Raw genomic sequence first — 26,118 nt, 5'->3', positions numbered from 1 at the left:
ATTGCTTTAGGAAACACACACACACACACACACACACACACACACACACACACACACACACACACACACACACACACACAGCTATGATTGTCATCAACGTGGGGACTCCCCATTGACATAATGCCTTTCCTAGCCCCTTACTCTAACCCTAACCATCACAAATAAAGGCAGACTTCTAATCTGAACCAAAACTCAATTCTAACCTCAGCCCTAAAATCACATCTTGACCCTCAGAAAAGGTTTCGGACTGGCGGGGACCTGCCAAGTGTCCCCACGTAGTCGCAGTGTCCTCACCTTGAAAGCAGAAACATGGTTTATGGTCCCCACGTCGAAAAACAGGAAAAACATGTCCACACCCACACACCTGGCGCCGTGTGAGACTGCACACGGTTTATTTTTAGTATCAAACAATTGATGTGTGTTATGTGAACTATTATTACCTGGCCACCAAGTCTCCCTCCAATGTGAAGTATGTGCAGTATAAATACAGCGTCGGCTACGCGTCGGTGAGTGTGCTCCTTCACCTATGACTGATCCGATGTCATACGATAATATTTACTGTTGTTGTGGTTGTGGGTCACTGCTCGCTAGGTAACCAGCGCTTTACCTCTCACCTCTGTGCTTGTCATGGCGGCCGGGACACATCAGGAAGCAGTGAGTATCTCACGTGGCTCCTGATCCGGCTGCACGTCTGAAAAAGCTACACAATATTTAGTGGTGTTCTACTGAGCGGAGCTAAATGCTGGTTAATTACTACACATGCATATGAGGGTGTTGGGCAACAAACCCACGACCAGCATGGACCATCAGCTGCTGATGCCGCGCTTCAAGCCAAGTGCAGAGCTGCTTGATACTGAGCGGGCATTTGAACCTGAATCACTTTAAACTACACATTTAGGGATCAAACACTGATCATCATCACATCAGTCACAAGGGTGATACAAGGTTGTCATTTGTTTTTTCCTTTCAGCTCATCAGTAAAATATCTTAATTGGACTTATTAGAGTTTTACTGTACACTGATTGGTTGAACAGGTCAGTGTTGTGACTGTGGATTTTTGTTTATAGAAGTATCCTCTGATGCCTTAACACTTAAGTTCACAAATGATGTAATATTGAAGATGAATATATATGAAGTATAATTTACTGTAAAAATAGTTTACATCCATTAAGATAATTTTGTTGGTATTAAATTATTCAAAAACGGATAATGAAGTAAAGTGAGTACATCTACCTCATTATCAGGTTGCGATATGAGTAAATACATATGTTATCTACAGTAAGTAGAGCTTTGAATGCGGCTCTCCTCGTTGAAACGCTTCGCCCCATCCACCAGCTGTGAGGACACTAGGGCCGCACGGACACCGAGCCGCCCGCCGGTGAGGTCGGAACCGACGCGCTGGTGAAGTTAACGGGCCGACGGCGCTCGGTACCTGCGGGACACCACGCCACTCGGCAGCGGACCCCGCGGCCGTCAGATGCACCGTCACGCACGTGAGCGATGATCCGCTGGGGAAAAGTCGCGGCCGCGTCATTTTGATGTTCCACGGCAGCACGGAGCGGCGCGGCTCCAGACATGAGTGGACTCTCAGCGGGGGAAAGTGCCTCATTCCCCGATGGACCACCGAAGGTACAGTAGGAGCGGACGCAGCGCAGTGTGGAGGATTAGAGAAGCCAAATTAATTAACACATCAGTCAGGAACGGCTCATATATGAAGTAAACAAACTTTACAACTGCTTGTTGTATTCTGAAGCATAACCTCAAACGGACTAAACCTGGAGATGCAATAACGTAATGTGCCATGTGTGTTTTTATTGAGTTAAGTGTGCTGCGTGTGTCAGATAGGGGAACTTGCAGCTGAATGTGAGTGTATGATGACATGTTAGGTTGCGCTGCGCAGCGTGTTGACTTTGTGACCTGCCAGCAGGGGGCGCTGTGCGTTCTCTGACAGTGCTCGACCACATCTATAGGCAAGGACGGTAACCACATGCAGCTGTTTATAGTCCCATTCTAGTCTCCCTCCATTAGGACTATAATGTATTTTCTCATATGTGACGTCAGTGTGTAGTTTCAGTCATGTTTGACAGAGCTTTGAGAGCTTCTCTGAGCTCATGATGAAGCGCAATGGTCAAAGTTTATAACATTAACCTGCAATGAATTCCTGGTGCTGTGAAGTTGTGCACAGTTGTGTCTTGTCTTAAGTAATTATTTTAATAAGAGATAAGAGACACTGCACTTGTACTGAAGTTAGTCTGTAAAAATAAACATCCTACACGACAATGTTTAAAACTAAGTTCCTCTATTGTCAGTGGCGATTAAAGCAATAAAATGAAGCAACATGTCTCAAAATTAAACACTCTTACTGCAGTGAAATGAAGCTGTGGATAAAGTACTGTAATAATATCAACTCCTCTCTCTGAAGTCCTGCATTCAGAGTGAAGGTCCAAGCCAAAGGTTCGCATCACATCGTGGATCACATCAACATTGATACATTAGAGCTATTATTCTATACTTTAATGATGATATGTTTAAGATGTGATCAAAGAATGAAGTAGCGCAAACTGGAAATACTCAGGGAATCTTATTTATAATGGCTTTGCTCATGTGTTGCCCTGTAGTTTTAATACTGGAGTATGTGTAAGGGCAGTATTTTATCTATATAGCTACTGGTGGTGCAGTTTGTTTTGACTATTGAACTATTATTTTTGTGAATCAGAAGTAGTCACTGAATTAATTAAATCATTTGTATTTTCATCTGAGCAGATCTAATAGCAGAGCAAGTAGCAGAGTAGTGGCACCTCCTCCTTCATGCTGACCATCAGAGCTACAGTATAGTGTGTGGACCACGTTTCCATTTCTTGATTCTAGGGGAGCAGACCAGTCAATAAATCAAAGCAGTGACGTGAGACATGTGGCTGAACTGGATCGAGTGAGGCTGGCTGCTTTTCTGTGTCACTCACTCAAATTATATGCTTTTGCTAAAAATGCAGCGCTGGACACCAGCCAGATGTGCTCCCCAGCTAAAAGGCAGTAGCTGATCCAGGGTCTGCTGGGTAGATACAGTAACAGGTTGTCTCTACAGTTGTCTATTATTTGCAGAATGCTTTTTGATGCACCATATTTTAATTTATAGTAATGATTATTAATTTACTATTTTATCAACATTATTTAACCCCAAGTTTTTATGGCAGGTAATAAAAAAATCTTTTTATTTTTTATTTTTACAGTTCGTCAGCCAAACAAATAATGTACAGATGAAGGAAGTAACAGACATGACATTGTTATAGTTCACATCCTCAGGGCTGAAAGCTGAAGGTCAACCTGAATCACACTCAATCACCTGTGAGTTCGACTTTAAAAATGTAACGTTACATCATCAATCTAAATAGACCATAAGCTGATGTGTGGTGGGAGGGGGTTATGCAGTGAGTGGTTTTTCATCAGCCCTCCATTACTTTGATAGCATCATGTATAATTGAGCACAGTGAGGCTTTAAGTGACCCCTGGAGTCTGCGCGTGGCCTCTGGAGAGATGAGACGCTCACGGCGGAGAGATAGGACTGATATAATGTCAGTGTGATGAAGGAGGGGGGGGGTGGATCACGGCCAATGATCGGCGAGCAGAGTAGTAGAGAGGAGAGATTTCACGAAGCCACTGAGTCTCCACGGGCCCGAAACGCGAGCGTGTCACCGAGGATGAGCGCAGATGATCGGAGCCGGATGTGAAGCGGGAGGCGATGAAGAGCATTAATTGTATTCATTAGTGCGCGTCGTTTCATACACGCGTCAGCGGGCGGTGCAGGCCGTCAGCGGGTTTACATTGTAGCCTGCAACACGTCTCTGCCTCGGACATGATGTCTGAATCGAAGATCCTCCAATAGCGGAGGCTGAGCAGGAAGCGGATTCACGGGACGCATGAATTTTCGCCGATGCCTCACGTTTCCGTCCCTTGATGTCCTCAAACGGAGGCGTGTGGCGGAGAGAGCGATTTGAGTCCGCAGCCGATGCCCGGAGAACGCGGCAGCCTGTGTGCAGGCAGCTGTGGGCGACGGGAAGCTGGTACCCAGGCGCCGGTGTTTATTATCTGGGATCTGACTCCACGGGCGCGTCGCTGAGGTATGGGCTGCGCTCCCAGTATCCATGTTTCTCAGAGCGGCGTGATCTACTGCCGAGACTCGGACGAATCCAACTCCCCCCACCAGACCACCACCATCTCCCAGGGCACCGCGGCCACGCTGCACGGGCTCTTCATCAAGACCGATGCGGCCGAGACCATCCCGTCCGTCATCACCTACCAGAGCCGGCACGCGCGCAACAACTCGCACCGGGATCGCAAGGAGAACAGCGGCGGGCACGTCTGCATCGAGGCCGAGACGCAGACGAGCCACGGCAGCGTCAAGGTACGGCGCGGCGCGGCGCGGCGCCGAGGCGAGGCGAGACGCGGTGTGCTCGCGCGCGGGCGTCGCGAGCGTGAAGCGCACGTGAGGAGGCCCGCCGCGGTCCGTCCGCGACCGGAGGAGGCCACAGCCTGCAGCCGCGGCCCGCCGTCACCATTCAATGTAGCGGAGCACTGGGTCTCTTAAAGGCGCGCGTGATCGCAGCGACGGGCGGAATCAGTGACTCGTTAGTGGCAACGCTCTGCAGGTGGATCTGCTTCATTGGACGGAAACGGGTTAAGCATGTTCATAAGCTGCAACACCGAAGTCATGTATGGATGAAGTACAATACATGTACAAAAGCCTATAAATATTATTTGATTAGTATGTAATTAGCTTTTACTTAAAGCCTGTTTTAGTGGGTGTTCCCATCTAAACGCGCTGCATGAATCACAGCAGCTGATGGTGTTTGACCTCTTGGGCCGTTTCTCTCCTCCGTACACCTTTTTTAAAGTAGGTGAAGTTTTCCCATTTGTGTTACCTTCTCTCTCATCACTCCAGTCTGTGTTATAACAAAGTTTGTTGACAGTCTAGTGTTTATTATCTCTAAGTTCAGCCCTGCAGCTCGGCCTCAGACAACAGTTTCTACAAACACCAAACGCTGTCAAACGTGTGCGCGGGAGCTCGGTCGTTAGGCAACAGGCCACGCTGGACGTCTTGGGTTCCCCCTTTTTAAATGTCAGTCACGCTGGATGCTTGGTAATGGAGAGATGTGCCACAGCTACGCTACAGCAGGAACTCAGGCGTCAGAATCCAACGACTGTTATAATTAAACTAGGATTAGGTAACGACATCCAGCTCGCGCGCCTCCTTCCCTCCTCTGCAGGCACTTTATGATGACGTTCATGCCGCATGAGCTTCTCTGTCGCCATGACAACGAGTTGACGGGCACGAACGTCGTCGTGCAGCCGCTGCCTGCGTCTCCGATGCTCTTCGGTGGATGAGCCGGGTTATGAGCTCGCGTGACTGAAGCCCCGCTCAGCTGTGGCTTAGTCAGCCCTGAACGCCACCGGGACGATTGTAGAGTTGCGTTGTGCGCTTTCCTGGCTGCTGCTGGACCCCTCTCATGGGGAGCATGTGAACAGATACTCCTTCACATTTACAGTATGATCACACCCTAGAGAATAGAACGGGTTTGCTGAGAAGTAATACAACAGATGACTGTCTTCATAGCCTCAGCACTGATGAAGCCACTGAGGCATGAAGACTTCTGAACAATTTAACAAATAAAACCGACTTAAAACTTTTAAAGTGCGTCAACATAACGTGTGTTGGTGCACAGTTTGTGTAAATGGGGTTGGTGAATGTTGCCTGCTCCTAACATGGAGGTAAATTGGCACATGGCGAGTTGCTGGATGGATCCAAACAGGAAGCTTCTCGTCTGCAGCTGTCACAGAAAACACGTGCAGCAGCTTGATGATACTTCAGTCCCTCGTTTTAATGTCTTTTGTTGGTTCGTCCCAGGAGTTTATGTTGGGTAGTCAGCTGTTCCACGGCCCTCCTTCAGCCCCCCGCCTTGTCTCTGAGGACCAGGAGACGATCAATGATACCATTTATTATTAAAACCATCTGCCTTTGTGTGTGTGTGTGTGTGTGTGTGTGTGTGTGTGTGTGTGTGTGTGTGTGTGTGTGTGTGTGTGTGTGTGTGTGTGTGTGTGTGTGTGTGTGTGTGTGTGTGTGTGTGTGTGTATTTATATACACAAGTCATTTGTTTACCCCTCTGGTCAGTGCAGCAGCGGTGTGAACAGTCACATGTGAAGGAGCTGATGCTGGTGGCCTGTACAGAAATGTCTGCGGGGGAGGAAGAAAAAGACGGGAGCAAGAACGTCGGCCCTGGAACCAAAATGAATACACAGCTGATCCAATTAATTCCTGTTTAATAAGAATAAGAATGCCTTTATTAGTCCCACAGTGGGGAAGTTTCACCTCACAACAGCAACGTACAAAGACACATCCATGAACAGTGTGTTTGCTCTGTGGTTCAGTTGTAGTAAGAAGTAGTCATTACATCTGTGCCATATTTTGTGTGACTAAATTCAAAGACAGAAAGTTGATTCTCTGTGCCTTTATCAGCTCACTCAAACTGAAGAGTTTGAGAAACTAAAATGGAAAATATAAGTGTCAGCTTCTTGTAAATATGGATATTCGCTTCTTTTTAACAGATCTTGGTCTTTGTGTAACTGTAAGAATTACCTGTAAGAGGCAGGTGTCTGATCGATGTTGACGTTCCCACAGCTTCCGATGAATAAGTTGGTTGTTGTTGTTGTTGTTTATGTATGATTATTTCTGCTGCCATGTGATCGTTGGAGGAGAACAGATACAGCCATAGTCAATTGCTCTTATATGCGTGTGTGGTAGCGTTCATCTGCCTTTAATCTCCTCCGTGCTGCATGCTTTACAAGCTGGCATGGGTTCAGAATTAAAAGAAAGCGGTCGGAGGCGGGCGAGACACAAGCGCTGCCCAACGATTAACCTGAACTAATAGGAGGCTGAACACCTCGCTTTCTCACGCCCGGGTGAGACGAGCACAAAATACAGGCGTTCTCAGCGTGGATCTATGTGTACAGTACGTTCTGTCAGGAAATAACGGTGTGATCAACAGCTCCTGCTCAGGAGTAGCAGTCAAACTGGTTCCCAGCGAGGCCGCTCATACGGTACATGACACTGTGTCTGGTCCTCAGTGGCTGTGGGAGCAGGGATGTCGTCCCAGACATAGATGTTGGACCTCGCTGGATGTTTGCATGCAGGGAAGCTGCTGTAGGTGTGTGTTTACGTGCTTGTCAGATTTTTTATCATGCTGAGCAGACTGGTGAGGAAACACTGGACATGAACTGGGAAGGACGTCTAGTTGTGCTTAAAAAGGGTTTGATCACTTGATTCTATATAGAATAATGTATTTTAGATGGTGATGCTGATTTGAAGGTGATGTGAGCTGAGCAGGAGTCTGAGCAGCCAGTGAAGGACTCCACAGAAGGCCCCTGCAGATAAGATGAGGCCTTGTTGCAAGGACTGGAAAGCACTCAAACGCCAAGGCAGCGAACGAGAACTCATCTGGCATCAAGCGAATCCAATCACTTTTCGCTGGTAGATGAGAAGCGGATGAAAAGCGTCGCGAGCCACAGGCTGTCAGTGCAGTCGGGCTCGGCGCCGGCGGCCGCGGTGACGTCGCCCCCGCGGAGCCTCCGACTCCAAACAGTGTGCAGAGCTCCAAAGGTCGCGCCTGCTCACAGTGATCAGACGTTGGCGCGTGAAGCCTAAACAGGTCTTTCAGTTCTGCAGCCGTAACGTAAACCAACTCGTCATTTTCACAATCTACAATTACTGGAGACCGTAAAAGCGCCTTTAGAGGACTCTCTATGTACCGTAACGCTGTTAAGTTGTGCTCACCATTATATTTGATGGCGGAGGCCTCCGCGATGAAGTCATGTTTAATCTTAGTCATAACAACGCGAGCGCGGTGCTGTATATGTGCGGTACTGTGGGCACCTGAGCCCCGGAGAGTGAGGGTTTATTTACACAAAGCCAACATCACAAAGAGCTCGGCTAAAACAGGCAGCGTGAGCGCAGCGGCTCCGCTTTCAGCAGGTTGGAGACTGAAGGTCTGATAAGACGAGCTGAGGATGGAGCCAGCTGCAGCTCCAGCCGCTGTGGTGGAATTATTCCTCGTGTAGGTGACAAACCTTCAGAACAAAGGCCCCAGGACTCGCCTGAGCTCATCCTCCTCCTTCCTGTCCTGTTTCCCATCTCGCTGCTGTCTTGAACAGATTTTGATATTTTTTCACGAGAAGCCCAGCCGTGAGCCCTGATATATTAGCGGCCTTTCTTTGTGTGCGGTTGCACCCTGTGTTGTTGCACTGATTGTCCATCTACTTCGGCGCTCTCCTCATTAGATTGACCTCGTTTCAGGCCAACATGAAAGTGACTCCAGCTCCTCTTTCCAGGAATCTCTTCATATGCATATGAAAACAGCTGTGACGTGAGGTCCACATGTGACACCTCCCTAAACAAACTACCTCAGACTGACACTGTGGGTATTTTAGCGCCATCGCTCTTGATCCACTGCATCATTGCTTTGTCCATAAAACTGTGAAACCCGAGTAGACACCTGTAGCACATCACTTTAAAGGAAGCAGCCAATGAGCTTGTATAAATATTCATTGATTTCATTTGATAGGATGTGGTTTTGGTTTTACTCGGCATTGGACTGGAGGTGTGGAACATCTGCAGGATTTGTGGCTTGTTCAACCATCAGGGGCCTCCAAGGTTTGAGCATAAACATGCCGATTTTAGGCATTTGCTCATTTGTCTTCTTCAACCTTCCTTATCTGTGAAGTATTAAGTTTCTTTACACCAAAGAGGCATTGCACATTTTTACTCCAGGACATGTTCACTAGAGCTGTACCTCCTTCATGGCCGTTTATATCTGCATTGGACTGGTTTCGGGCTGCACCTGTCTTTGATTTGAGAACCATGGGTCTCTGCCCGAGCGACGAGGCATCCGGTTTGAAGGGCCTCATCATGCCGTGTGTTTAGAAGCTCCGGAAACCTAAGCTCCTTTTCTTTTCCTCTGGCTTTTCAAATGTGTTGTCGCACCCAAGGGCTCCAGCTGACGCTAGCATTTAGTTAGCGGTGGAGACTACCTGTGGGTGGGAGTGTGTCCCACCGACAAATAACACCGTAATGACGGGTGGTTGAGTCCCCAAGTCCTGTTTACCCGTCTGCTTTAGTGACTCAGCCTCTGAAATCCCCCCCCCCGTCTTCTTCTCTGCTCTGATACGGCGGACACCTCATGGTCGGACAGCTGATTCACTAAATGCGGCGTAAGCATGCGTGTCCGCGCATATGCTCGACGGATGCACATGTAGCTGAGTCGCTTATTCACACCCCGAATGACGCATGGGTTTAAGACTGGCTGCAAAGGCGCACACACACATATAAACCGGAGTGTTGTGCTCCTGCGGCGGGATTACGCAGGTAAACCTGTGAGTTCAATCTGTGGCTGGCTGCTAATTCCCTCTAAAGAGGTTTGCAGCAGACAGCTCCGTCGTGTGCAGCTAATGTAAATATGCGTGTTCGGGGTAGAAGCAGCCGCGCATTCTGAAGCCAACTGCTTGTTGTAGGGACCAGACGTCTTGTCTCGGGGCGTTTCGAAACCTCAAAACTGCAAGTGGGCATTAGGAGAGGAGATTAAATGTGAAGTGCAGCAGGGGGCGACGCTTGTGCGCGGGAAAACCAATATGCCAATATGCTTCTGGACATCAACGGTAAAATGGTAAGAGGTGTTCACAGCTCTTTGGCTTGGATTGTGTGTGTGTTGCTCACATGCTCTCATCTGTCGCCTGCAGGTCTCTGCTACGGAAGAATGTGTCGGGCCGATGAGACTGACTCAGGAGCCGATTCAGGTGAGAGGCCGAGGGATGCTGTGGCATCTGGAGTGGTGACCGTGTGTTTCATTTGCTGCTCATCTTCAGATTAGATTCAGATTCAGGATGAGTCAACAGTTCAACTTGATGCAACCTAGTGAACCGGTTACAACATTGTATGTGTAGTGTATTTATATCATTTAATAGTCTGATCTTGTCTTGTTTTGTGCTTCTAGTGCGCTGCTTATCCTACTTGTGTAATTGCTGGTTGTCTTTCCGTCTCACATACTGTAATGGTCAGGTGCCCAAACTGCACTGGATTTACATTTGCAACAGGTTTTTTTGCTGCAGTTGCTCCTCATTTCCATTTTTACTGTGAACACCTTTGAATGCTTATGGCCTAAATCCACAGCCGTTATCGCCGTGTGCACAAAGAACACATTCAGCAGTTCACCTGAAGCCAAAGCAAGTTGTTGAGTTGAGAAAAACTGTGAACTTGCCCTTTTAGCCACTGTCTCCTACAGCCGCTCAATAGAGCATTTTGAAATCTTTAAATACAGACTGTGGATGGATTTGGACCTCTTGAACTGACGTGACCTTTATTAAATGCACAGTCAGGACTCTGGGAGGATCTTGAATTTGTGTAAAGGTTAAGCGTCTGTGACAAACTGTAGCTGCTGGGGAGTCTCACCTTGACCATGTCAAGAGCTCTGCACTATTGCAAGGTGAGTCGAGGCTGACTGGCGGATTGTCTGCGCTCATCCTCCTCTGGTTAGGGATTAGGCCGCGTGTTAGTCAGATTTGCCCTTATGCAACAACAAGCTCCTGGAGGCTGTCAGCTGCTCGGGGTGCATGCACCACAAAGCATTCCTCTGTTCTGGCTTCTTCTTGCAGTACCTCAGGAATGGGAGACTTTATTGGGTGCTTGTTTATTGCTTGGCTTGAATCTGCCGGTTTTGACCGTTCTCCTGGGGTTTCTGGGTTCGGCTCAGTTCTCGGTCCAGTGCAGTGATGCGAGGGGCCTGGCATGCCACATCAGGCTCAGCTGCAGTATCCTCCTCCTATCCTTGTTCTGATGCATCGTGCCAAATAACATTGCACCAGGGATCTCTGCAGGCAGGTGGAGGGACCTGGGGCTGTGATCAAAAGCCTTGCACGACCTCATCTCATGCCCTATAAAAAGCCCTAAACTGCCTTCCCAAACGCGGAGCACTAAAGCTGTAGGTCCAGCGCGCGTCTGGCTGCATGACCCAACACAACCCACTCCTGCCTCACTCCTTCCACACGAGCACGGAGATGAAAAGAGCGAGATAAAATTCTCTGCAGGAGACGGTTATATATTGCTATTGAGTTCTCCCTGACGTTTACTGTGATTGCCTTGTGGTCCTGGAGAGTTTCAACTTCTCCAGAAACGTCCTCCTTCAGCTTATCAAGTGAATGATGTTCCAGAGAGATGAAGGTACAACGGCACACATGTTAACCTGCATCTATATATATGTACCGTAGGCTGACATTTAAACAGCAGTGGCACAAATGAATCTAGGTTAGGTGACTTTGGGCTGATGCTGAGAAACAATGTCAATATCTTTTCCTCTTGAAGACATTTGTCACCACTTTGCAAGAGAAATTCACTAATTGATTCATTGAGACCTTAAAATGTACTAGTTAATGAATTTGTAATGATATAAATGGTCTAATTACTTCATGTACCGTAGTTGGTTGGTTTGTTTTTATGAAGCTAAAGTTGTTGGAGTCGGGAAGTCTGTTGTTCACATGGTTCTGAATGGCAAATATCTATCAGACTGATAAAAGTTGGTTATAAAAGTTAACTAAGTTAATGCTAATGCTCTAATTTCGTTGCTTTAATCTGACTGTACGGTTGGAGCTTCAAAGATAACAAATCACGCCCCGTGTGTGTTTGTTTGACAAAGCTGCGAAGGACCATCAATTATGTCTCCTGACTGTATTTATTCAGCCCCCAGACCTTTATACATTGGATGCGTTCTGCTCTTGCATAGATAAAGCGCTCAAAGCGTTGCCTCATGACACCTCTCTGTGTTTGGGAATCTCCTGACGTACGATGGCATCTGACCCGGGCGTGCAAACACGCAGATTAACCTGTGAACTCCTGAATATGAGTCAGCTCCCAGCAGATAAGCCTGGGCCCAGAGTGTGCGAGTAAATAAGGTAACAGGCACAATACGCCTTTGAGTCAGTTGGTGACGGGAGGATCGGGTAAGAAACGCCTGTGGCGAGCTGCATCGCCCGGGCCACCGGCGCCGCCAACAGGCCTCGGCCGGCCGGAGAGGTGTGCGGTCCACGCCGTTTAACATTGCGCGTGTGGAATTTCACACGCTAGCACCGTGGTTACACAAAGTAGCACGGGATCAAAGGCTACGGCCCTTTCACAGGCACTCACCAAGACTGTCGCGTTTTCTGCCTCTGTCATCCGCGCGCGCGCGCGTGTGTGTGTGTGTGTGTGTGTGTCTGTGTGTGTGTGTGTGTGTGTGTGTGTGTGTGTGTGTGTGTGTGTGTGTGTGTGTGTGTGAGAGAGAGAGAGAGAGACTTAAAACCACAACTTTCTTTCAATGGGATGAGACTTTAGCCACTATTTTCTTTGTTTCTGTTCTTGTTTTGGTTCCCCAAAAGCCATCTGACCTCAGTTACATGGCCTTCAAGCTAATAAGCTCGTAAAACAAGCGATCTCCCTCCAGGATCTTTAAGTCTTAATTCCGTCACACACCGACATTAATTAGTGATCTCAGAGGTGGGCGGCAGGTTTTCTGCTTGACATTTAAAACGTTTTGTGCTCTTTAATTAGAAACGCAAACGCTGACTGGAACATTTTATGGCCTCATCTTCATTGTAGGGTTATAGGCATGGAAAATAATCAACGGGGGGTTGAAAAGGTGTTGAAAGATGAGTTTAAATCAGTGGTGCTGTTACTTAGAAGCAGTTTTGCAGTGATCGCAGTAGAGTTATCAGTTATTCCTTCACATTAGTATCTAAACCAGTCAGTGATGTATATGCATGACATTTGAGGTCTTCAGCTCTGGAGAACGTCCTGCCGGAGTGCTGCATGTAGACCTATTTACTACATGCTCTATGATCCTCAGGTCCTGCTGGTCTTTGCCAAGGAAGACAGCCAGAGCGACGCCTTCTGGTGGGCCTGCGACCGCGCTGGCTTCCGGTGCAACATCGCGAGGACGCCCGAGTCGGCCGTTGAATGCTTCCTGGACAAGCACCACGAGATCGTCGTCATCGACGGACGCCACTCGCGTTACTTCGACCCAGAAGCGGTCTGCCGGTGAGGAAACAGTGTGTGTTACTGTTTCATTTTAAAGTTCATGTCACGATACAGTCTGCTACAGTATCTTAGAAGACTCATTTATGAAGACATGGATGAGCATCTTACCATTTAATGCAAATGTAACAGAATCCTATCCCGCTAAACCACTTTGTCACACTTTGACATCTAACTGTAAAACTACAGTTGCCATATTTATTTACTTACTTCTATTATTAACTTTGCCGACGCCATGTTACAGTCTGGCCTGCATCTGTTATGCCCTCACACAAACGCAGTGTGCGCTTGAAGGAGCCTGAGCTTCTCTGACGTGAAAGCAGGACAGTGGCCCGAGGGAGCCCAGAGTACTTAAGTTGTACAAGCTCAGTTTTATTATTTGTTCTCATTTTTCCACAGCAAAAGTCCCAGGACACTTTTTCAGAAGCAATTTTGCCAGTAGAATAGCCTTGGTTGCTCCCTGTTCCATCCAGCTGTTGGGTTCATACTGGTCCCACTGGTCTGGGCTCAGTTTGTCCCCTGTTACACTCTGGCCTGTCAAGATTTATTAAGAGTGAAGTATTTGTAGTTTTAAATTTTGTGGTTTTATTTCAGTTTTGTCCAATTGATTGTCGATGCTGAAGACACTGAAACTCTGCTCTGCACTTTCAAACCTCTGTTTAGTCCTTCATTATTTTAATCCAGGACAAATATAAAGTAGCTCTGGGTTGTTGGGTTCACTGGAAGCCACCGCCGTCTATTTTGCAGAGTGATTTATTGTGAGTGCTTTATTAGGTACCGATCCATTGGTTCCTGACCACAGCGTGACAGCAGATTCCCATTAATCCACATCCCCTTCGCTCGTTCCCTCATCCCTATATTTTCTTCCCTCTCGTGAGGATCTCTGCCATCGTGCCTTCGTCCGTTCATGCTCCACCGCCGCCTTCCAACCACCGGGCCGCGTTCCCGTACGTGCCGCCAGCGGCGTGGCCTTGCGGTCGAACCTCTGAAGCGGTTGTTGTGTTTGGTGTGTCTGTGTGAGGGCGCAGAAATGTTCTGCCTGTCTCTTGTGGCAATGACATCACCCCCAGTCTGCCCACATGTTTATCCTGTACCTGAGTCCAAGCCAACTCTCGTGTCACTCCTGACTTTTAATCTGCGTTTGCTTTAATGCCAGGTTGATCCGTGCCACCAAGCCCTCAGAAAACACTGTGGTTCTAGCTGTTGTGCCACAAAAGTAAGTTTCATTTCTTTTTGTGTGTGTTTTTTTAACATTGGTCCTGGTTACGGATGATAGAGTGATGATTTCCTTGTGTTTTATAGAGCTCCTGACCAGGAGGAGCCATCTGTTCTTCCCCTCCTCTGCGCTGGATTTAGCAGAGTACGTCCACCAACTTGCTTGTGTATTTATAACCAGACAAGAGCCTGGATGCTTTTATGTTGCAGGCTGTGAAAGAGCCACCTATTGTCAGGGCTGTTTGTTGGTGTGAAGATGACATAGGTGGCTGTAAAACGAGAGTCTGAATGACTCCTGACTCATTCAGTTTCCCCCTCTCTCGCTCTCTCTCTCTCCTTCCATCACCACTTAACCTCATTTGGCCTCCAGAGGTTTGTTGAGAACAGCAGTGTGTCAGCCTGCTATAATGAACTCATACAGATTGAACATGGGGAGGTGCGCTGCCAGTTCAAACTCAGGTATGGCAGAGAAAACACCGTCACTGTACTGTGGATGTGCACTATACATATATACAGGGAGTAGTGCTGAGACTTCATTCATCCACAGGGCTTGTCACGCGGTCTTCACTGCTCTGGACCAGTGTCAGGAAGCTGTGGAGATCACCAGCGAGAACCACATAATACAGGTATGGATGCACACAGGCATCAGTCAGGTCCGGTTCTAAATAAATCCAGTTAGATGCACTGCACAGGTGATGCAGCCCCGCCATTGCTTTGTGAAGTAGATATAAAACAAGTGGCCAAATACATTTCAACATTAAGAAAAGCTGTATCTTCCCCCATATTTTGTCGCAGTATGTGAACCCGGAGTTCGAGCGGATGATGGGCTACCAGAAGGGGGAGCTGATTGGGAAAGAACTGACTGAACTCCCCAAGAGCGACAAGAACAGAGCCGACCTGCTGGACACCATCAACACCTGCATCAAGAAAGGAAAGGTCCGTCCGTCCGTTGAGCTGGTGGGGACCGGAGATGTGTTTCGTAGCTTCACCGTTGTGCTCTCTATTCAAGGAGTGGCAGGGCATCTACTATGCCAGAAAGAAGTCAGGAGAAAGCGTCCAGCAGCATGTGAAGATAACGCCCGTCATCGGCCAGGGAGGGTGAGATGACGTCAAACACCCCAATGCACATCGATTTTAAAATACTAATACATGTCTGATGGAGGCTTCTCCCGCTGTCAACAGGAAAATTCGGCATTTCGTCGCCATCAAGAGGCCTCACACTGACAACAACAATCAGGTGAGCCACCAGCTGCTGCTGTACTGCAGTTTGAATGCACTGTGAGCCAGTCAAGTCCAATGAAGTGACCACTGAGTCAAAACTGAGCTCATTGATTGTAAACCCTCCTGGCAGTGGGCTTTACGTGAGTGAACCGTGGGTTAAAGCGTCAGCAGGGCTTCTGTGTTGCTGCTCCCAGCTGGGTCCCAGGCCAATAACCCCATGCTATGCTAAGCTACAGCTCAGCAGCAGGATCCTCTGCTAAGGCCTGCGAGGGCTAGCAGCCAGGCGCCAGCGCTATTTATACCCCCGCTAAGGCCTCACCGCGGCCAGCGTTAGCGCGTCGCGCTCTTTCATGGTGTGTACATAGGGTGAGTCAGCCGTTGGCGTAAACGGGATTCAATCCCGCTCGTTGGGATTGGGAATCTTAGGACATGGCAGTCATGGACATCATCCCCTGCTTGCTGAATTGTGCAGCATCAAACTGAACGGCATTATCAGGCTGTCACACATTATGGAAATGAAGTGATGGGGTTTATACTTTATTCCCAGGGCCACAGCAGTGAAAAGTGGTGGTTTTCGAGTTGATGACGTGCAAATACCTGCTATAATGTTTGCCTTTTGCCTAAAAAGGCTCATTTGAGCTTGTACTGTAGACGCTTTGTGAAACTGCTCAGCTTGGAAACAGTCCACAAAGGGCATTGAACAGATAAGAAGCCGGTTCACAACGTCACACAGTACGTATGTATCATCAGAACATCGAGCTCATTATACGACCACTTTAAAGCATGTCAACACGTGTGCAGTGTTGTTCCTGAAACACCCTTACCCGTTTGTCCAAACAGGTCCTTTCAGGACTGATTTGATACCGGATCCTTGTTTGGTACATTTTCCTTTGAGCACTTAAACCCCCCACGTTACGCCTCATCTGTTCCCACCCAGATGTTTGGCTGTCGACCACGGTTTCCATTTCATTGTGCTGTTTAGTTAGTAGTATTTGTGATAGCACTCCAGAGCTGCAGCAGGTTTGGGCTCCCCTTTTTTTTTGCTTCTCTCCCTCTCAATTAGGGGCCATCATAATCTCTGTTTCACAAATTTCAGGAATTAATTTCATTTTTTTCATGTCTGTTTGTGCTTCGCAGCCCAAGAAGCCCATTAAGACGCAGCCAGCTAAATCTGGCAACCGTGTGTGTCATTAGAAGTGTTTACACTGTCTTAATTCTATTTACTCACTATGGGACACACTGGAGACCTCAGTGACTCAGAAACGTAGAATGGAGGATCGTAAGAAGACAAATGGTGTGTGACTGACATCAGTCTTAAAAATTACATTGACAAACAATTCATCGGCCCTGTTTGATACTGTAATTTGCAATATGTCGCGTAACAGCGAGTTGTTATACAACCTTCGGATGGGATTGATGCACCACGCGCCGTCAGCAGGACGTAAAGGTGCAGTGAGTCACTGGGTGAGGAAGATGTTGTGTAACCGGATTAGAGGCTTTGCATATCCTTAATGCGTTTGTGAGAACGTACTGTGCAAACTGTCTGCATGAAAATATGTTATGAACAGCAGCAGGGCAGACGGGTTCACATCTAAAGGTGAGCGAGGCCATTCGCAGCAGCTTTACACAGCTCTCCTCGATTCATGTGTTTTGATACAGTCAAATTGAGCAACTTAGCGTTTGTGGAGGGTTCAGTACAGCACATGCTGCAAGTCAGATGATTGTTTCAGCTCGACTTTGGCGCTTTGCTCTCATAAGCCAGCTATGGTTCTAGTGCATCATTTAATGGCCACCTCTTCTTAAATCAAGGGATGCAATCAACAAGGCATTGTGTTGCTGAGCCTGATTGAATAAATCCTCACAGAGGAGCAGCATGGTTGCGCCAAGAGCGTCACTCAGCTCCTTCGGTCTGTCTTTCAGGTCCACAGGTCCAACAAGGAGGAGCGATGCAGTGGGGAGCTGTCTCAGTCAGGTAACGTGACGCGTCCTGCTGCTTTTGTACGAGAAGAAATGCTGTGGTCAGACTGTACAATGACCTGCTGTTCCAAAGGTCAGTGTAGGAAAATGTAAATACAAGTCCAAATGTGCTATAAAAACATAGGCAGTTAGGGTTAGGGCACAATGGAAATGGTCTCCTATAAACTCCTATAAATCATTTTGAAGTTCTTCATAACAAATTTATGGTAGAATTATTAGTAGAATTAATTAACTTGAAAGCTGTGAAATTATAACCTAGTGACAGAAGAATAACACATGAGCTGCTTCATCGTCTGTCTGCGAAGCAGTTGTTTATTTAAAGTCTGTTATTTCCCTCCGCTCTCTATTCAGAGTGCAATTCTCTGCGCCACAGAGACCGGAGGAAAGACTCCATTGATGCCAGATCGCTCAGCTCCCGTGGCAGCGATGGTAAGTCCTCGTAGAGTCAGTGGAGCCTAGTTTAAGACATTTGGTAGAGATGAGCACAGTTTGCATGTTTTGCACCAGTTTGATTTTCCTTTGTAGTTTTTTTTAATACTAAACTAACAAGCCCACGTCCCAAAATACAAAATCTCTGCTTAATTTGCAGCTCCCAGTTTACAGAATCGAAGATATTCCTCAGTCGCCAGGATTCACTCCATGACTATCGAGGCTCCCATCACCAAGGTATCGCTGTCATTTCTCACAGCTACTGTAGTGGTGTCATCCGCTCCATCAGTCTCTCAGTGCTTCATATACAAGGCTACGGCTCAGATCCAACCGCAGTTTCGTCTTTTAAACTGTGTAATTGGTGCCGTATTGGACGAGAGGATTGTTTTTCCTCCAGCTTTCCGAGTGCTTTCAGTGCCGTTTGTCAAACTCCAAGTGGGCTGTCATGTGCCTTTTACCCAGAGTGGCAGAGTCGACTGACGGAGAGCAGCTGAAACGCTGGTCCTTCCAGTAGATTGAAGCCAAAGTCGGAGGAGCCACTAGCTCAGTTTCTGCCACAGGACTTTTCTCAGTTCTGGACACACCGCAGAAAAACGTTGTTCATAAAATGTGTTATTTGTTGGATTTGACTTTAAATGTGTGACTTGTTATTATAGGTTATTCACTGAAGGATAAGGGGCAGCAGCATGAACTGCAATGGTGGCTCAGTGGTTGAAAGCTGTGGCTTCTGTGATCAGCATCCCTGTTTGTCTTGGAGCTTAAATATGAATAGTTTTATTGTATATAGTATATTGTATATAGGTTTCGCCCAGACTTAGCTGCATTAACATGGCTACACAGCAGCTTGTTTAACACCAGACCAAGTTAATGTGTCTGGATGTGTATTGTTTAGACACCACAAAGCCACTCGGTGACCAGACAGCTGCCTTTACGGCCCTAATGTAGAGAGAAGCTGCTAACATGATATCCTATTAACGAACATTAATGTGCTCACGGCCTGTTGTTCCTCTTTGCAGCTTAAAAATAATACAGTGTTGGAATCTCAGCATCCAAGTGCTGCTAATGGGAAGTGGCAACAGAAATTAGATTCTGATAGATTGCGACTGTAAAAGTCTAATTGTTGTGTTGGTAAGTGATGTACAGTACTTCCTGTTTGCTTCGTATTTGAGAACTCCTAATGAAAACGTTGGGAGGAGCCTTTGTGCTGAGGAGCTGTAGTCTGGATGTTCTGATGAGAGCCAGTGTTCAGTGTGTCACATTCCGGCTCATGCTGTGGGTCCTGTGACTGTGTTTGAGCAGCAGCTTTATCTCGTCCTGTAGCATCACATGACCGCAGAGAGCGGAGCTCCAGAGGCGCGTCTCAGAGCAGCCGCTTATTGTTTCCATCCTCCCCAGGTGATAAACATCATCAACGCAGCCCAGGAGAGCAGTCCGGTGACGGTGGCCGAGGCTCTGGACCGCGTGCTGGAGATTCTGAGGACCACTGAGCTCTACTCCCCACAGCTCGCCTCCAAAGAGGACGACCCCCACACCAACGACCTGGTTGGGGGTCTCATGAGCGTAAGAGGCACTAAGCAAATGCTGCTTCTCATTCACACGTGCACACGCTCCTGATGGTTTATAAAATGCTCAAAATATTCTCACAGCGTTGAACTGCCACCATCATGTTACTACCTGAGTGCAGTTGGAGACCCATTGTTTATGTTAATGTTTTTATTGGATGTCTTATTATAAAATAATGAACAAATCCTTGTAATTTAACAGTGTATTTTTCTTTCTTCAGGATGGACTACGAAGACTCTCTGGAAATGAATACGTCTTCTCCAAAAGTGAGTTTAGCAAAAGGATACTATTACTATAACACGTAACACTCAATAAGTATAATTAGTAAAAAAATAAGGCGTTTGTGCAAAGTTTCACACATTTATGGTAAATGTTAATGACTTGAGTACAGGTGCTTATCACCGAGCTCTTTGAATTAACATTTAACTTTGTTCTTATCGTCATGATCAAAGTGTCACAATGTCCTTGAGTGTGAATTCTTCCACCCGAGTTCAACCCCCATTGTAATGGTTCAAGTCACAAAAGCACTTGACTGCAAATCTTTAAACAGTCCTATCTCTCATCGTTCTGCGCAAGACTCAAAGGACCCAATTTACAAAGTGCTTCTCTTAGCCACAATGTTTGCACGTGTGTATACAGTAGATCCTACAGAGCCAGGATTGCTGCAGTCATTAATCTTTTTGCCCCTTTTATGGTCAAATCACCTTAAACAGTACTGTACATTCTCATTCTCCTTTTTCCTCTTGTGTTTGCTAGACATGAGCCAGAGCCAGCTGGCCATCCCCGTCACTCTGAACGACGTCCCTCCGTCAATCGCCGAGATGCTGAACGACGAGGAGCGCTGGGAGTTCAACATCCTGGAGCTGGAGGCGGCGACGCACAAGAGGTAGGAGGACGGCGCGCGAGGACTCGCCGCCGCCACCGGCGCCGCCGCCGCCGCTCACCCCGTGCTCTGTGACCCCCGCAGGCCGCTGACCTACCTGGGCTTGAAGACCTTCACCAGCTTCGGCGTGTGCGAGTTCCTGAACTGCTCGGAGGCGACGCTGCGCTCGTGGCTGCAGCTGATGGAGGCCAGCTACCACTCGTCCAACTCCTACCACAACTCCACGCACGCCGCCGACGTCCTGCACGCCACCGCCTACTTCCTGCGCAAAGAGAGAGTCAAGGTGAGAGTCCCGGCGGCGGCGGCGGCTGCGGCGCGATGTGCCGCGCGTCCGGCGCTGACGCCCTCTGTCCTCCTCAGAGCAACCTGGACCAGCTGGACGAGGTGGCGGCGCTGATAGCGGCCACGGTGCACGACGTGGACCACCCCGGCAGGACCAACTCCTTCCTGTGCAACGCCGGCAGCGAGCTGGCCGTCCTCTACAACGACACGGCCGTGCTGGAGAGCCACCACGCCGCCCTCGCCTTCCAGCTCACCGCCCGCGACGCCAAGAGCAACATCTTCAAGAACATCGACAGGTCTGGGGCCGGGGTCCAGGCGCTGGCGCTGCGCTTCCTGTCTGTCCAGCTGCCGTTTCCCCACTGATTGTTACCCTTTCCTCCAGGAACCAGTTCCGGACGCTGCGACAGGCCATCATTGACATGGTGCTGGCCACAGAGATGACCAGGCACTTTGAGCACGTCAGCAAGTTTGTCAACAGCATCAACAAACCCATGGCTGCCATAGAGGAGACCAGCACCAGCGTGAGTGTCATCTTCTCCTGTTCTGGGGATGCAAGCGGTCGGTACCAAAGTAAATGTGTTGTGCCCGTCTCCCCAGAGCGTGAGCAGTGACTGCGAGGGCCAGGCCAACCACAGGAACTCCCCAGAGAACCGGCTGCTCATCAAGCGCATGCTGATCAAGTGTGCGGACGTGGCTAATCCCTGCAGACCCCTGGAGCTGTGCATCGAGTGGGCCGGACGCATCTCAGAGGAGTACTTTGCACAGGTGCGATGGGCCGAACACCGATGCAGCTCAGCGTAGTAGAACAACGCTGGTAAAAGTTGGAAAGGGTTCTTTCTTGCGGTTCACCTTGTGCGTGCGTTCATCTTCTACCTGTGTGTAACTTTCCCCCATGCAGACGGATGAGGAGAAGAGACAAGGACTGCCGGTGGTGATGCCGGTGTTTGACAGGAACACGTGCAGCGTCCCCAAATCTCAAATCTCCTTCATCGACTACTTCATCACAGACATGTTCGACGCCTGGGACGGTAGGAAGCCATTTGGTTGCGTACTCTGTTGCTTCTCCGCTTCACTTCCATATATGCTGGCATGCTCTGAAAAAAGCTCCTCTCTTATTTACTATTGATGCTGATTGTGCCAGTTGAAGGTCGAATGGTCAGTCCTACCACATTAACTGTCTCCCCGTGGAGGGAACTCACCAGTTTCTTAAGGTCTTGCCTGAGATCAAGTCATTAAGAAAATGTCTTGTAATGTAATGCTTTGAAGGGAAGATTACTAAACAAATACCATGATAAGCTGTGTAAAAGATTGAGCATGACGGCACCGGAGGCGAATGTTTGTATGAAATGTCACAGCCATCCACTCGGCAACACAGGCTCTAAATCACCGCCCATGTTTCCGGTTTATTCAGCGATTCACAAGAAATGACTAAGATAATAATAGCTCATTGAGTAAAAAAAACTCACCACTTCATGACTGCTTTCAGATTGCAGGAAAGAAAATGGCAGGAAAGGGACGAGGAGGAGGGGCGGGGGCTACAGTATGGAGCTTATGGAGCTTCATTCCCACTGAATCTCCTCTTTAGTTTAGTCCCCCCCAGGAGGGAAGTTGTTTACTGTCAACAGCGCTCTGATGTCACGGAAAGATTCCAAATGTCAGTGGGACAAAGTGAAACTGAGGGCGTCAGGGGAGGGGAAGTTGGGAAAATAGTAGATCGCATGGGGGTTTACGATTGGCGGAGGGAAGAGCGGTCGAGCACAAGTGCACATGCATGTAAACACAAAAACAGACACGCAGGGAGATTTGAGGCCACGGGGGTCAGCGCCGGGTCACAGCAGGGGTCGTTGTTGGCTCCAGAAACGCAGCGCGGGTCATCAGCAAGCGGAAACGGGGGACGTAAACAACGTGGACGGAGTGGGTCACGCACCGGGAACACACACCGTGAGGTGTGTGTGTGTGTGTGTGTGTGTGTGTGTGTGTGTGTGTGTCATTGGGGGGGGGCAGGACCTTTTAACCCAGCAGAGTGTAATTACAGACCACCGGCCAATGTACACAAACATAATAGAGGCATGAACCTGCCTAATGGAGCAGAATGAAGGGGAAGTGAACGAGGGCGGGTGTCGCTGTCGACGCTCTCCCTCCTGATTGTATCTAAATAATAATCACATCAATAATTCTTTTTTTTCGTTGCGTGTAATCTGACTGTTCTGCGTCTGCTCGCAGCCTTCGCCAGCCTGCCCGGCCTCATGGAGCACCTGTCGGAGAATTACAAGTACTGGATGAGGCTGGACGAGATGAAGTGCAAGAGCCTGCGTCCTCCCCCTCCCCCCCCAGCCCCCCCCCCCCCCCCCCCCCCCCCCCCCCCCCCCCCACGCACACGCAGCCCTGCGGGGACCACAGCGGCCCCTCTCTTCGGCTGTGGCTCCACGGAGCTCTGCTCTCCGGCGGTCGTGGGCCCCGAGGGCAGACGTTGGGGACCGAACGCAGGCCCTGTTTCTGTCAAATCACAGCCTGTTTTCCCGCGTGGAGACGGCGTTTCTGCCGGCGGAGAACAGGCTGTGATTTGAGGCCCCTCTACGGCAGAGCTAAGGATTCCTGATGGCACCTCTACGAACTGTGTGGAGCTCGCGGCTCACCTGACAATCTGTACTCTACAGTGTAACACCACAAACCTGCACTTTAGCTAATCAAGACATTTCCCCCTCTCTTTCTTTGCTTTTCTATTTTTTTTTGCCAATTGCTCCTAAACCATTGTGGTAATAGGATGGTGAGAGACCTGTTCTGTCCATGCTTGTCCATCTGAGAACGTGTCCTCAGACGTGAGGTGCTGAGCTAGAGCCACTCGTCCTCGCAGGTCGTCACACATCACAATGAAACACGCTCTGATTGTGTCGAGGACCAAATAAAAAGGACTTACTGATCAGAAGGTCTTTTTGGCCTTGTTGGAACAGTGACGGGAACGAGGGGCTGCAGTTGTGGCTTTTCGGGACCAAACAGCTGTACCACAGGTGATGTTCCTCTACATCCTGGTGTTTTGTGTCGTGAAAGCAGCCAGTGGATCAAAGCTCCTCTAGTTTCTTCAACTGTTAGATGTTCCTCACATAGCTTTGTGACACTAACTGTAGATGCACCTCCAGTAAAAAACAACTGACAAGCAAATCTGACAAACAATACACGTGAGTGTGACGTGACGCCGACTGTTGCTGGACAGTGCACAAACACATAGAGACTCATGTTCGATAAATACACGACAGGGCGCCAGATCCAAAACAACAGCGGGTGCAGAGACAGAACTCAGCTCCAGCTCTTATGGGTTTAGTTAACGAGATGTTTTAGCGTACCTCAAATGTCTCCAACTGCAGTTCACTTACGTGTGGGAGAAACGGGGTTCCACATCTTTCATTCATCTGTTTCACTGTCAGGCAAAGGCTGTTATGAGATTTCTGTGACGCGTCTGCCCTCTGGTGGCTAAATGAAGTTTTTGCGTCAACCTTGAATCGTGCCCATAGGAAATTGGTTTGAATCGAAAAGACAGTTTATCATTATAACTGTAATTATAAACACTTTATTATAAGGAGTGAGACAATACCAGTATTTCACAATTCTGTACTTTTAGTTTGGTTACCATGAAATTCACAGAAACACCAAAACATGAGACATTTCTAAACTACTCTTTGGTGTTGTTGGTGGCGGTGATTAAAGGATCCACTGGAGCGGTTCCGAGTGAAGTATTGTTGGTGTACAATGTGTGTGAATTCAGGAAAGGCCCACAGCAGTATTAACCAAAGGCACAGAGAGTTCGTTACAGGTGCCTTATTCTTTGGTCGCCTTCAGAGAAAGAAAAGTATTCTTTTGATTTGATTCTGTTTGAAAAGCTCCTCTTCTGCTCCTGAAGGGAAAAAAAGAACACGAAAAGCCATACTTCTTTTTTAAAAATGAAGACTTTGGGTATTGTTTCATTTTAATCTGTGAGGGCTGTTTGTGTTGAACTCCCATCACATTTTGGTCTTTGGTTTTGTAACGGTTTCCTTTAAAGACAAACGGAGTCATGTGATTTGTTAGTTCACTTTGAAGCTACAGAAACTGGTCACGTCCACATTCAGTGTATTCACAATTATGTTGTTAGTTTACTGTATTAATGATCTTAATCAACGCCTTAATCTTTTCTCACTGAGGTCTGCTATTGTTGCAATACACTGTAAACTACCTAATGTAACAGCTGATCTTGTAAATATTAGCCAGTGCTTCATGTTTTGCTTTGCATTTTGCAGATTTTGCCTACGTAGTGTTTGTTCTGGCTGTAGCGGAGGTCATTTCTAAAATCTTTTAACCTAAGCGGTGACTTGAAGTGTGGCTCCACTGAATGTTTCAGGACTGCAATCACTGATCAAGAGAAGATATTTTTGCTAGATTTCTATTCCCACGTGTAAATATTTCATATTTACATGTCAGACAAACATGCCTTTCTGTGAGCAGCGATGACTGGAATGTGACATGAATTGGATCAAACGACGGCCTCGTTCTCCGTCTACTGGGGCACAACCAGATTGTATGACGGCTTGCGTGTAATGTTCAGCCTTCATCACGTAGTGATTCTATTCCAACACTTATGGCCGTGGCTGCGACAACGTGCCAATACCGGGTTTTGTATAATTTATTAATGGAACGCTTACAAACTGATTGTGTTGTATACGACACAAATTATTTTTTCAAAGACGCAACAAATCATGAGATTTGGCTGTGAGAACTGTAACGTGTTCTAAAGGTTTTACTGCCTCATGCATAGTAGTGACACAAACTTTCCGTCTTAAAGCTTCAAATGTTTGTTTGAGAAGTTAGATGTATTTTGCTCCCCGGATTTTGTCTTATTTTAAACTTTGTCAAACACAAATGTTGTGAGACAATTAAAAACATAATATTTCAACATTTTATAGGATGCGTGCAAATCTTTTTGTTGACTGTTTCAACATTTGGTCGACCACGTGTGCAGAGTACAACAGTGGCTGCGGCGTCACCCACACAAAACAACCTGAAGTCTGAGCACAATGTTGGAGTTTAAAAAGCAGTTTCAAACACTAGTATACGAACAATAGACGTCTTTTTATCACTTTCAGTATTCATTGTTGTTTCTTAAAATGCCTGTTAACAGTGTTTTTTAACCTATACTATGTGTTTTTGACCATGTAGAATATACAATAGCTGAGTTTTTGTCCACATACACTATGACCAGTTTTAGGAAACACTATACTACAGTGTATTTTTTATTTACATATTATACTATATGACTTTATTTTTTAACACCTACTAAGGCATGTTTTTGACCCCATAATTTACTGCATGAATGTTTTTGGTGGCATACTACACTACATAACCTTTTGAGAGCATGTACCACAACTCTTGTTTACAACATACAATAGTATGGCTCTGTCGTTTTATGACATTTTCT

The 26,118-nt window shown here is 47.6% G+C and overlaps 1 protein-coding gene across 3 annotated transcripts; it reads left to right on the top strand.

Moving 5' to 3' along the window:
* Positions 1-540: 540 nt before the first annotated feature.
* Positions 541-25,603, top strand: pde8b (phosphodiesterase 8B). Of its 3 annotated transcripts, none has more exons than XM_055513408.1 (22): positions 541-1,629; positions 9,781-9,837; positions 12,915-13,105; positions 14,259-14,318; positions 14,405-14,462; positions 14,688-14,776; positions 14,865-14,943; positions 15,113-15,253; positions 15,327-15,415; positions 15,500-15,554; positions 17,459-17,510; positions 17,867-17,944; positions 18,105-18,181; positions 19,340-19,504; positions 19,728-19,773; positions 20,264-20,393; positions 20,475-20,673; positions 20,751-20,968; positions 21,055-21,193; positions 21,270-21,437; positions 21,571-21,700; positions 22,896-25,603. In XM_055513408.1, the coding sequence occupies exons 1-22, from the start codon at positions 1,576-1,578 to the stop codon at positions 23,237-23,239; spliced, it is 2,619 nt and encodes an 872-aa protein (XP_055369383.1). In that variant the 5' UTR covers positions 541-1,575; the 3' UTR covers positions 23,240-25,603. The 3 variants fall into 3 exon arrangements, with proteins under 3 accessions (XP_055369383.1, XP_029024647.1, XP_029024650.1); XM_029168814.3 differs by lacking the exon at positions 541-1,629 and adding an exon at positions 3,249-4,399; XM_029168817.3 differs by lacking the exon at positions 541-1,629 and adding an exon at positions 6,138-9,707.
* Positions 25,604-26,118: the final 515 nt, after the last annotated feature.

Source organism: Betta splendens, chromosome 12 (assembly GCF_900634795.4).
Source record: "Betta splendens chromosome 12, fBetSpl5.4, whole genome shotgun sequence".
Classification (NCBI taxonomy): domain Eukaryota; kingdom Metazoa; phylum Chordata; class Actinopteri; order Anabantiformes; family Osphronemidae; genus Betta; species Betta splendens.
The sequence above is the reverse complement of the archived record's forward strand: the minus strand, read 5'-3'. Positions and strand labels throughout refer to the sequence as shown.